The sequence below is a fragment of the Mesoplodon bidens genome (assembly GCF_964165515.1).
Source record: "Mesoplodon bidens genome assembly, chromosome: 15".
NCBI lineage: Eukaryota > Metazoa > Chordata > Mammalia > Artiodactyla > Ziphiidae > Mesoplodon > Mesoplodon bidens.
This window is the reverse complement of record NC_138171.1, coordinates 23,705,677-23,718,450: the sequence shown is the minus strand read 5'-3', so window position 1 is coordinate 23,718,450 and position 12,774 is coordinate 23,705,677. Positions and strand designations below refer to the sequence as shown.

Sequence of the window (12,774 nt, the reverse complement as noted above, 5' to 3'; positions counted from 1 at the left end):
TAAATAATCTATTTTTTTAAAATATGAAGAAATACAAAGACGTAATTCAAAATTAAATTTTTACCAACTAGATAATCCCTGCTCACAATTAAAGTAAAAACAAAGAAGTACATTCGTTTTTTTTTGTTTTGTTTTTTTTTTTTTGCGGTACACGGGCCTCTCACTGTTGTGGCCTCTCCCGTTGCAGAGCACAGGCTCCGGACGCGCAGGCTCAGCGGCCATGGCTCACGGGCCCAGTCGCTCCGCGGCATGTGGGATTTCCCCGGACTGGGGCACGAACCCGTGTCCCCTGCATCGGCAGACGGACTCTCAACCACTGCGCCACCAGGGAAGCCCCATTCTTTTTTTTAATGTATTTTATTTATTTATTTATTTATTTATGGCTTCATTGGGTCTTCGTTGCTGCGCGTGGGCTTTCTCTAGTTGCGGTGAGTGGGCTTCTCATTGTGGTGGCTTCTTTTTGTTGTGGAGCACAGGCTCTAGGTGTGTGGGCTTCAGTAGTTGTGGCGTGTGGTCTCTAGAGTGCAGGTTCAGTAGTTGTGGTGTACGGGCTTAGTTTCTCTGCGTCATGTGGGATCTTCCTGGACCAGGGCTTGAACCCGTGTCCCTTGCATTGGCAGGCAGATTCTTAACCACTAAGCCACCAGGGAAGTCCCAGAAGTACATTCTTAAGGTTAAAAAATTCTAACAACACAGGGGTAAAGAATGAGAAGTTAAATTTTCATGCTCTATTCCTTTCGTTAAGGGAACTACTTAAAACAGTTATTTTCTTCCTTCCAAGAAATAATTTAATGCATATACTATAATAGATCTGTCTGTTTGCATTAAAGAGATAATACCAGACACGGGCCTCTACACCATGCCTGTTTTTTGTTTTTTGTTTTTTGTTGTTTTTTTTTGTGGTACGCGGGCCTCTCACTGTTGTGGCCTCTCCCATTGCGGAGCACAGGCTCTGGACGCGCAGGCTCAGCGGCCATGGCTCACGGGCCCAGCCGCTCCGTGGCATGTGGGATCTTCCCGGACCGGGGTGCGAACCCGTGTCCCCTGCATCGGCAGGCGGACTCTCAACCACTGTGCCACCAGGGAAGCCCCACCATGCCTGTTTTATTTGACAGTGTATCTTGTAGGTGGTTCCACATCAGCATCTACAGATTGCCATTTTTAAAAAAATTTAATTAATTAATTTATTTTTGTCTGTGTTGGGTCTTTGTTGCTGTGCGCAGGCTTTCTCTAGTTGCGGCGAGCAGGGGCTAGTCTTTCATTGTGGTGCGCAGGCTTCTTATTGCGGTGGCTTCTCTTGTTGCAGAGCATGGACTTTCTAGGCACACGGGTTTCAGTAGTTGTGGCTCACAGGCTCTAGAGCTCAGGCTCACTAGTTGTGGCACACGGGCCTAGTTGCTGTGTGGCATGTGGGATCTTCCCGGACCAGGGCTCGAACCCGTGACCCTTGCATTGGCAGGCGGATTCTTAACCACCGCACCACCAGAGAAGCCCAGCCATTTTTCCTTTTAATAGATGTACAACATTCCATTGTATAGGTGGCCATAATTCATTTAACTAGCCCTCTTTTTTTTTTTTTTTTTTTTTTTCCGGTACGTGGGCCTCTCACCACCGTGGCCTCTCCCGTTGCGGAGCACAGGCTCCAGACACGCAGGCCCAGTGGCCACGGCCCACGGGCCTAGCCGCTCCGCGGCATGTGGGATCTTCCCGGACCGGGGCACGAACCCGTGTCCCGTGCATCGGCAGGCGGACTCTCAACCGCTGCGCCACCAGGGAAGCCCTAACTAGCCCTCTTTTTTGATGGACATTTTAGCTGCAGAAATTACGAAACTATATTGTTCATCCTTACCGGTAACTTGGCAGACTTTGGGGATGTATCTGTCGGATAAGTTACTGGCAATGGGGACTCCTGGGTTGCAGGTATTTGCATTTTTGTAGATAGCGCCAAGTTGCCTCTAGAAAAGATTTTCCAATTTATGCTTCTACCAACAGTGTATAAGCATCTTTTTTTCCTCATCCCTGAAGACACTGGGTATTTTACCTTGAAATTTTTAGTCTGAGAATTGAAAAATTGTTATTTTGATTTGCATTTCCTTTAATTTAGGGTGAGGTTATGTGGATAATATAATATCACATGCTTATTAGACCTTTATATTATTCCCCGCTCCCCCCCCAAACCTCCCCCTTCCCTGGGAACCTGCCAGTTCTTATACTTTGCTCATTTAAAAAAAAAAAAATTATTTATTTATTTTTGGCTGCATTGTGTCTTCATTGCTGCACGTGGGCCTTCTCTAGTTGCGGCAAGTGGGGGCTACTCTTCGTAGTGGTGCGCAGGCTTCTCATTGTGACGGCTACTCTTGTTGTGGAGCACAGGCTCTAGGTGCGCAGGCTTCAGTAGTTGTAGCACGCGGGCTCAGTAGTTGTGGCTTGTGGGCTCTAGAGCACTGGCTCAGTAGTTGTGGTGCACAGGCTCAGTTCCTCCATGGCATGTGGGATATTCCTGGACCAGGGATCGAACCTGTGTCCCCTGCATTGGCAGGAGGATTCTTAACCACAGCGCCACCAGTGAAGCCCATACGCTTTTCCCATAAGTGAGTTGTTTAACTTTTTTCGTTCTTGGTTTGTATGCACTCTTGTTAATAAAGGAAGTTAGCCCTTTGGTCATATGTGTTGCAGTTATTTTCTCCCAGTTTGTTGTTTGTGAAAGTGCCCTTTAAACTGTATTACACAGTGTACCTTTAAAGTTTTCATTGTCATTGATACAGGGGCATTGACTGCAACTGCTGTATTTAAGGAAATAAACTGGGCTCTCTGTCTCCTGTGTAGCAGTGAGCTCACATTGTAGGAAAACTTGTATAAAAAAAAAATTTTTTTTTTGCCATGCTCCATGGCTTGTGGGATCTTAGTTCCCTACAGGGATCGAACCCATGCCCCATGCAGTGGAAATGTGGAGTCCTAACCACTGGACCACCAGGGAATTCCCTGTAGAGAAATTTGAATGTAAAGGAGTAGTTTGAAGTCCTGCCAAGGTCTTTAAGTGGAATCATTTGTGAATACAGATTGCATCAGATTTTTTCTCATAGTTTTTCTGGATGTCCTTACTAAACATATTTCCTTTTCCTATTCTGGAAGCTAGAGCTTTTTGGTAGAAAAAAACTAAGGCCCTGAAAAATGGGTAAGTTAAAAGCTACAGAATCTTAGCCCTCTCGCCTCTTGAGAAAAATTTGTGTTTAAAACTAAATGTGAAGCAACGAAGACCCAATGCAGCCAAAAATAAATAAGTAACATAAATTTAAAAAAATTAAAAAATAACCCTAAATGTTAGGAGTAAAAACATACTTCTTATGTAATCTTTTTAATTCCTGCTTTTGTCTTGAACTCTTCTTTATTCTTCAGTAGATTTGCCAAATTAAATTGAGACTTTGTGGTGATTGTCCCTCACCTTGCCCTTTGTTAGAGTTCGCTCATCTCTTCTCATATTTGTGTTTGTCTTCCTGGGTGGACTGGAGCTGCAACTGAGTTGGATTTCTGATTCCTGATTTCCAGCACAGTGCCTTACTGACAGTGCTCACTAATGGTTTGTTGAATGAATTAATGTGAAATTTAAAACAAACTCTGCTATCCCCAGAGGAGTGGAGGGAAGATTTGGGCATGGGTCATAAAAGCCAGATTAGTCCTTAGTCTTGTTCTGTGTGATAACAGGGAGTGAAGCTTCAGATAAGTGGCTCAGGGACTTCCCTGGTGGCAGTGGTTAAGCATCCGCCTGTCAATGCAGGGGATGTGGGTTCGATCCCTGGTCCGGGAAGATCCCACACGCCGCAGAGCAACTAAGGCTGTGCACCACAGCTACCGAGCCTGCGCTCTGGAGCCAGCATGCCACAACTACTGAGCCTGCGTCCCGAAACTACTGAAGTCCATGTGCCTAACATGCTCTGCAACAAGAAGAAGAAGCCACCGCAGTGAGAAGCCCACGCACCGCAAGGAAGAGTAGCCCCCACTCACCGCACAAAGCAGCCATAAACAAACAAACAAAACAATCAAACAAATAAATAAAATAAGTGGGTCAGAGTTACAGTGAAACAGGTTTCAGTTCATGATAAGGAAGACCTTCGACAATTCAGCCTCAGGAGGACTTGGTTTTCTTGAGCCATTAAGAATAATTTGCTCATTTTCATTCACTGTCTTGTTACCACACTCCTGTACTTTAATGGAAGGCATCCTAGGGAAGTTGTGTGGTAAAAGAATTAATTCAGAAATCAAGCAGATCTGGGCTTTTGTTCTGGGGCTGGTCACTTAGCACCTGAACCTTAGCCCAATTCTTTTTTTTTTTTTTTTTGCGGTATGCGGGCCTCTCACTGTTGTGGCCTCTCCCGTTGCGGAGCACAGGCTCCGGATGCGCAGGCTCAGCGGCCATGGCTCACGGGCCCAGCTGCTCCGCGGCATATGGGATCCTCCCGGACCGGGGCACGAACCCGTATCCCCTGCATCGGCAGGCGGACTCTCAACCACTGCGCCACCAGGGAGGCCCCTTTTCACTTTTTTTTTTTTTTTTTTTTTTTTTTTTAGCCCAATTCTTTAAACCTAATTTCTTCATTTGTGATAATAGAATTATTAGTAGCTACAAACTGTATAGTCCTTACCTTGTGCCAGTGTTCCTTAAATGGATTATCTCATTTAGTTTTCACACCCACTGCCTGGAAATAGGTACTATTATCACCATCCCCATTTTAGGGAGGGGAAACAAATTCAGAGGGGTTAAGTAATTTACCCAAATTCATTCAGCTAATAAAGGGTGGGGCTGAGTATTAAAGGCCAAGCATTTAATCCTATTACATTACACTATATTACATGACATCTGTAAAAGGGAGCTGTCTCCCTGCATGAAGGCTGATAAATACTAGCTGCTCTGGTGAGTTTTCTTTTTTTTTTTTGAATTAAAAAAATATATATATATTTATTTATTTTTGGCTGCATTGGGTCTTCGTTGCTTCACGCAGGCTTTTCTCTAGTTGTGGCGAGCAGGGGCTACTCTTCTTGCAGTGCACGGGCTTCTCATTGCGGTGGCTTCTCTTGTTGTGGAGCACGGGCTCTAGGTGCACGGGCTTCAGTAGTTGTGGCACGGGGGCTCAGTAGTTGTGGTGCATGGGCTTAGTTGCTCCACAGCATGTGGGATCTTTCCGGACCAGGGCTCTAACCTGCGTCCCCTGCATTGGCAGGCGGGTTCCTAACCACTGCGCCACCAGGGTAGCCCCACTCTGGTGAGTTTTCAGTGCCACTCTGTCTTTATTCTTGTCTGACTTCACCTTTTCATATAATCTGAGAGGCGAGACTATTACTTGGTATACATGAAGTCAAAAATAAAAAGATAATTTGAGGCGGTGTTGCTCCTAAGTCAAAGTGAAGACTCTTCTACTGATTGGATTTACTTACATCAGATTCATATCTCATTTTCCTGGAGAGTGTGAAGTATAGCCAGTCAAACATCTCACTCTCCCTTTGCTAGGGTCCATATAATCCAAATACTCTTATTTGACGTAGCTTTTCAGTTTATTAGGTTTCAGATTCCTTAGTTACAACTGTTAACCATTCCTTTATTGGTCTGATTTGCTTTGTGCGTTGTCCAATATCACCCCTTCAGAATGAGTTGTTTAATGTAATGGATAGCTCATCCTTTACATTACATATATTTTTTCTTATGGAAAATTTCCATTATGAAAAACAATAAGCTTAGGAAACTGTTTAAGAGGAAAAGATCACTTACAAACTTCTTTTTTCTTCCTGTGTTTTTTTTTTAAAGGCACATGAATTTTTATTTGAGCTCAAAGGGGTGTAATTTTACATCCTGGTTTTTCATGTAATATATTGCAAGAAAATGTGATGGTATTACACATTAGATGTGAGGACCCACTTTTTTTTTTTTTTCCATTTTTAATTTTTTTGGCCACACTGCACGGCTTGCGGGATCTTCATTTGAACCCGGGCCCAGGGCAGTGAAAGAAAGCTCTGAGTCCTAACAACTGGATGGCCAGGGAATTCCCATGAGGTGCCACTTTTGTGATTATTCCTCATTCATCCATTGCAAAGATTGCCCTCCTGGTATGAGGCAGATACTGCCCTGGCAGTGCAGGCTGTTGGGTTCCTAAGTGCAGTGGGAGAGAATTTACTCAGGGATAGCCTTGCTCTATGGAGGTCGCCTGCTCAAGTGCCCCAAGAACTCAGAGTGGCTACATCTCCATCAGAACCACCACTAGCCCCTAAAGATAAATTTTACTCATATAGAAAATGACCACCAATTCCAGTACCAAAAGGCTCGATTAAGAATTGGGAAAACATATCAATAAATTGTCAGAATGTACTCAAGAATGGGTAGAAATATAAATAAATCAAAAAATATATAAATAGATCAAAGAATGAATAAATAGATCTTTCTTGTCTAGCCTTCCAAAAGTAGGGCCAGAAATCAGCATTCAGATTTTTTTTTTTTTTGCAGTACGCAGGCCTCTCACTGTTGTGGCCTCTCCCATTGCGGAGCACAGGCTCCGGATGCGCAGGCTCAGCGGCCATGGCTCACGGGCCCAGCCGCTCCGCGGCATGTGGGATCTTCCCGGACCGGGGCACGAACCCGTGTCCCCTGCATTGGCAGGCGGACTCCCAACCACTGTGCCACCAGGGAAGCCCAGCATTCAGATTTTGTTCGCTTCCTTTGTAGCACTTAAAATTCATAGCAGTTACAGCTTGCAGTTAAGTCATTTGTCTGTTTACTGGCTACATTTTTGCTTTCCCCCGGTAGACTGGAGGCTTTATGAGGCCAGGAACTGCGTCTCTCTTGGTCTTGACGACTGTTTTCCTAAATCATCTCTCAGCAGGTATTTGTTGCATACTTCAGCAAATGATTAAATTTAGTTCTGAGAGTGATTGTTTTTTTGGTGTTCTGAGAGGTGCCCCTTATAGGTGAATTCTTGGTAAGCAGTGTCGAGGGAGGGTCTCCTTACAGTTCCAGAGACTACAGGATGCTGCATAATAGAGAAGGAGGAACAGTGGAGGACACACCTGTGTTAGGATGAGGGCAGGAGTAAAGGAGGGCGCTGACAGGGTTTCCTGGAGCTTTGTGTTTTGAATAATGCCTGTTTGTCTTTTCTGTGTAGTGAGTGTTACTCCACTCTGGGCAGACTTTGCCTAAGTTTCATAAATTTTAATTGGCTTTTTCAGGAGAATAAAGGCAGCCCCCGTTGATGACTGAAAATGACAAAGCATCCACCTAACAGACGAGGAATCAGCTTTGAAGTGGGAGCCCAGTTGGAAGCCCGGGACCGATTAAAAAACTGGTACTTTTACATTTTTCTGTTAATTAAATCCCTTCAGTAAAGGACTTTTGCCAGCACTGATAAAGAGGGGTAGCCTGGGCTTTTCTGTAGTGTTTTCCTGCTCCCTGACTCTTGGAAGGTGGAAGGAGACTTAAGTCTAGAGCTGTGGAATGTCCTTTGTCTTTGGTGCCAGGATCCCTGTGTCAAGGGGACCATCCTGTTATATTTGTTTCCCTTCTCTGCCTGTTCATCTGAAGGAGTTATGGGAAGAAGAAGCAGAAGTGGCTGCAGGGAAGGGAAGATTAATAGTGGCAGCTCTCTTGCTCTTGGCTGCCTGTCTGAAAGATCAGGGATAGAAGAATGAAGAAAAGGGGTTAGATTGGAACAGCTTGTGTGTCGTGAACAACTTCTGTTTTCTGGGTGTGTTGTTGTACAGTTGAAACTCAGTCATCACATTTTAGGGATGATTAGATTCAGAGGCTGAGAGGTTGTAGTCCCAAATTTGTCATTGACTTGTGACCTCTGGCTGGTAATTAACCACTTTGAGCATCAGCTTCCTCTGTAAATGTGGGTACTAGTAATATTGACCTCACAGACTTTTTTCTGAGAATCAAATAATAGGATATGTTGGAAAAGGCCTTATAAACTGTAAAATGATGGTTGTTGTTGGGGATACCCTAGAATTTAGTCACTTGTTAATGCTTAAGGTGAAAGTGGGAGTTTCAGAACTCAAACCTTTCTGTGAATTTTCATAAGGAAGAGTGTAGTGCTCTTTTTTTTTTTTTTTTTTTTTTTTTTTTGCGGTATGTGGGCCTCTCACTGTTGTGGCCTCTCCCGTTGCGGAGCACAGGCTCCAGACGCGCAGGCTCAACGGCCCAGCCGATCCGCGGCATGTGGGATCTTCCCAGACCGGGGCACGAACCCGTGTCCCCTGCATCGGCAGGCGGACTCTCAACCACTGCACCACCAGGGAAGCCCGAGTGTAGTGCTCTTGAGGGTTATCTCAAAATAGGCTGACCAGCTCCTGGGGTGTAGGAAGAGAAGACGGGAAGGGAAGCAGGGGAAATGCCTGGGGTAGAAAGTGTCTCTGCTGCCTTTTGGGGCTGGGAGATTTGATATAAAAATTAGAGACACTTTGAACACCTAGTTGTTTTTAGGCTGTTTGTATTTCTATAATTATTTCCCTTTGGTTTCCCTCAGTATTTTTTTAAGGCAGCTTAATCAAGAGAAAGAATTGTTTTTAAATTTGGGGGAAAAAATAAAATATAGAAAAAGTTTAAAAGTACAGCTAACTATAAAATAATCTGTGTACTTATCACTTGGAATTACTGAATATTAACACTTCTATTTTACTTATATTTTAAAAAATAAAGGACATAAAACGTTTCTGGTATAATGGAAGTACCTTTTATACCCTTCCCAATTGAATTCCCCTCCTGCATTCCTTAGAGGCAACGAGCATCCTGTAGTTAGTTCTGTCCTTTCTCTCCATGTTTTACATTTTTACTGTATGTATCCATAAATAATACTAGTTTGCATCACTTTGGGTATTTTTGTTTTTGTTTTTTGCGGTACACGGGCCTCTCACTGCTGTGGCCTCTCCCGTTGCGGAGCACTGGCTCCAGACGCGCAGGCTCAGCGGCCATGGCTCACGGGCCCAGCCGCTCCGTGGCATGTGGGATCCTCCCGGACCGGGGCATGAACCCATGTTCCCTGCATCGGCAGGCGGACTCTCAACCACTGCACCACCAGGAAAGCCCCTCTTTGGGTATTTTTTAAAAATTCCTATAAGTGGTCTCATTGTTTGTTTCTCTTCTATATTTCATGTTTTTGTGATTTACCCATATTGATATGACATATTCATCCTAATTTCTTATTTATTTATTTATTTTTGGCTGCGTTGGGTCTTCATTGCTACATGCGGGCTTTCTCTAGTTGTGGAGAGGCTACTCTTCATTGCGGTGTGTGGGCTTCTCATTGCGGTGGCTTCTCTTGTTGTGGAGCATGGGCTCTAGGCGTGTGGGCTCAGTAGTTGTGGCTCGCGGGCTCTAGAGTGCAGGCTCATTAGTTGTGGTGCATGGGCTTAGTTGCTCCGCGGCATGTGGGATCTTCCCGGACCAGGGCTCAAACCTGTGTCCCCGGCATTGGCAGGTGGATTCTTAACCACTGCGCCACCAGGGGGGTCCTGTGTGCAAGTTTCTATGTGGACATAACTTTTCGACTCATTTGGGTAAATACTAAAGAGTGTGATTACTGGATCATATGGTAAGAATATGTTTAATTCTGCAAGAAACTACCAAATTGTCTTTCAAAGTGGCTGTACCATTTGACATTTCTACCGCCTAGGAATGAGAGTTCATATTGTTCCACATCCTTGACAGTATTTGGTGTTGTCAGTGTTTTGGGTTTTGGCCATTAAAATAGGTGTATAGGGCTTCCCTGGTGGCGCAGTGGTTGAGAGTCCGCCTGCTGATGCAGGGGACACGGGTTTGTGCCCCGGTCCGGGAGGATCCTACATGCTGTGGAGCGGCTGGGCCCGTGGGCCATGGCCGCTGAGCCTGCGCGTCCAGAGCCTGTGCTCTGCAACGGGAGAGGCCACAACAGTGAGAGGCCTGCATACCGCAAAAAAAAAAAAAAAAAAAAAGGTATATAGTAGTATCTCATTGTTATTTGAATTTGCTATTCTCTATTGAAATATGTGGAATATATTTTCATATACTTATTTGCCATCTGTATATTTCTTTGGTGAGGTGTTTGTTAAGGTCTTTTGTCCATCTTTTAATTGGTTGGTTGTTGCTTTTATTTTTTTGTTGGTTGTATTCTTATTGTTGAGTTTTAAGAGTTCTTCGTATACTTTGGATAACAGTTCTTTATCAGATGTTTCTTTTGTAAGTATATGGGATTTAAGGCCATGAGACTGGATGAGCTTTCTAGGGCTGCACTGTCCAAAAAAGTAGCCACTAGCCACAAGTAGCTCTTTACATAAAATTAATTCAGTTCCTTAGTCACCCTAGGCACATTTCCAGCGCTCAGTGGCTAGTGGCTACCGTATTGGAGAAAGGAGACATAGAAAATTTCCACTGAGAAGGTTCCATTGGACAGTGCTGATTTAGGGAGTCAATATAGATAAAAAGGAGGATTGAGCCCTGGTTCCTTCCAGTGTCAAGATGTTAGCAGATGAAGAGGAACCAGCAAAAGAAACTGGGAAGGAGTGACCATTGAGGCAGGAGGAAATCCATGGGGGTGTCTAGAGCAGCGGTCCCCAACCTTTTTGGCACCAGGGACCGGTTTCGTGGCAGACAGTTTTTCTACAGACCCTGGTTGGGGAGGGGGTGATGGCTCAGGTGGTAATGGGAGCAATGGGGAGCGGCAGATAAAGCTTCGCTCGCCAGTCCGCCACTCACCTCCTGCTGTGCAGCCTGGTTCCTAACAGGCTGCGGACGGTAACGGGGCGGGGGAGGGGTGGGGGGGACATGACCCCTGCTCTAGAGGACAAGTGGAAAAGGTGTTTCAAGAAGCAGTGAGTAATCACTTCAATCTTGTGATGCTGGTAGTTCACATAAAATGAGGATTGAGTGACTGTTGACTTGGTTACATCAAGGTTGTGGATGACCTTGACAAGAATTGTTTTAATGGAGCAGTGGGGACAAAAACCCTAATTGGCATGGGTTCAGGGAAAACAGGAGAGAAGGAACTGTGATGTGATGCGAAGTGGGAGGAATTGGCCATTGATAGGAGCAGATAGTTCATTTATTATAAGGGGAAGAGGGAAACTGGGTATATAGGTAGAGATGAAGGTTTACTTGTAGAGTTGGTGATGGGAGCATGTGTTTTTTTGTATTTTTAAATTGAGGTATAATTTACAAACAGTAAAATTCACTCTTTTCAGCATACAGTTCCATGAAGTTTGCCAAACTCATACAGTCATTCATGCATGCACCACCATAATCAAAATGTAGCATTTTTATCACCCCACAGAATTGACTTGTGTTCCTTTGTAGTCAACCTCTCCTGCAGCCTCCAGCCCTTGTCACCTACTGATCCGTTCTCTGTCCATATAGTTTTGCCTTTTCCAGAATGTCGTATAAATGGAGTCATGCAATATGTAGCCTTTTAAATTTGGCTTCTTTCACTTACAATGCATTTGAGATTCATCCATATTTTTGTATGAATCAGTAGTTCCTTTTATTGCTGAGTAGAATTAAATTGTATGGATGTATAGTTTATCTATTTACCTATTTGAAGAAATGAATTGTTTCCAGTTTTTGGTGAATATGAATGAACATGAATACAGATTTTGTGAGAACGTAAGTTTTCATTTCTCTTGGATAAATATCAAGGTGTGATTGCTGGGTCATATGTTAAGTGTGTGTTTGACTTGATGAGAAACTGCTGAACTGTTTTCCAGTGTGGCTGTTCCATTTTGCATTTCTGCCAGCAGTGTATGAGAGTCCCAGTTGCTCTGTATCTTTGCCAGCCCTTAGGGATTCTTTTCTTTCCCTCTTTTTTAGTTTTTATTTTTAAAAGTGAGATATAATTTACATACCATTCACTCTTTTGAAACATACAAGTCAGTGGTTTTTAGTGTATTCACAAAGTTGTACAACCATCACCAGTCTCTGATTCCAGAACATTTTCATCACCCCAAAAAGAAACCTCATACCTATTAGCAGTCATTTCCCTTCGTTCTCTCCAGCCCTAGGCAGACACTAATTTACTTTCTGTCTCTGTAGATTTGCCTATTCTGGGCATTTCATAGAAACCAAGTCAAATAATACGTGTTCCTTTGTGACTGGCTTCTTTCACTTAACATGGTATTTTCAACATTCATTTGTGTTATAGCATATATCAACATTCTTTCTCATGGATGAATAATATTCCATTATATGGATATACCATATTTTGTTTATCCATTCATCAGTTGATAAATATTTGTATTATTTTCGCTTTTTGGCTATTGTGATTAATGCTGTTATGAGCATTTGTGTATGAGTTTTAGTGTGGACCTATGTTTTCATATCTCTTGGATATCTACCCAAGAGTGAAATTGATGCATCATATGGTAATTAGCCTGTTTAAGCTTATGAGGAACTGCAAACTGTTTTCCACAGCGGCTGTACCATTTTACATTCCCACCAGCAGTGGGAATTCTTTTTTGATTGTTTTTATTTTTTAAGTGAAATAAGTAAAATCTTCAGCTGAGATCTTGGTCTTGGGTTTGAGGAAAGAAGATAAGGTATGCAATACCATTTAGGAGAGTGAAGAGGGATAGGATGTGAGAAATGTGGTAGGATTGCTGGTGCCCTCAAGTGCCACTAGGGTCCATTGGAAGTTGGTGGTCATAAAGTTTTTCTGATAAGCTTCAGTAAGCTTTTTACCTTACAGTAGTTTTAGATTTACAGAAAAATTCCAAAGAAAATACAGAGAGTTCCCATCTGTATGTACACCCAGTATTTTTCTTTTTCTTTCT

General features: G+C 43.5%; 1 protein-coding gene across 9 annotated transcripts in view; it reads left to right on the top strand.

Annotated features, from left to right (window-relative positions):
- The window catches only part of PHF20 (PHD finger protein 20), a 137,023-nt gene that overhangs the window by 13,947 nt on the left and 110,302 nt on the right, over positions 1-12,774 (top strand). For 7 of the 9 annotated variants that reach the window (XM_081255482.1, XM_081255474.1, XM_081255475.1 and 4 more), the window contains one exon: positions 7,210-7,325. In XM_081255482.1, coding sequence (XP_081111608.1) covers positions 7,243-7,325 — 83 coding nt within the window. In that variant the 5' untranslated portion in view covers positions 7,210-7,242. Of the gene's footprint in view, positions 1-4,888; positions 4,910-6,846; positions 6,867-7,209; positions 7,326-12,774 lie in introns of those variants that run through there. The other 2 variants (XM_081255480.1, XM_081255481.1) reach the window with 2 other exon arrangements.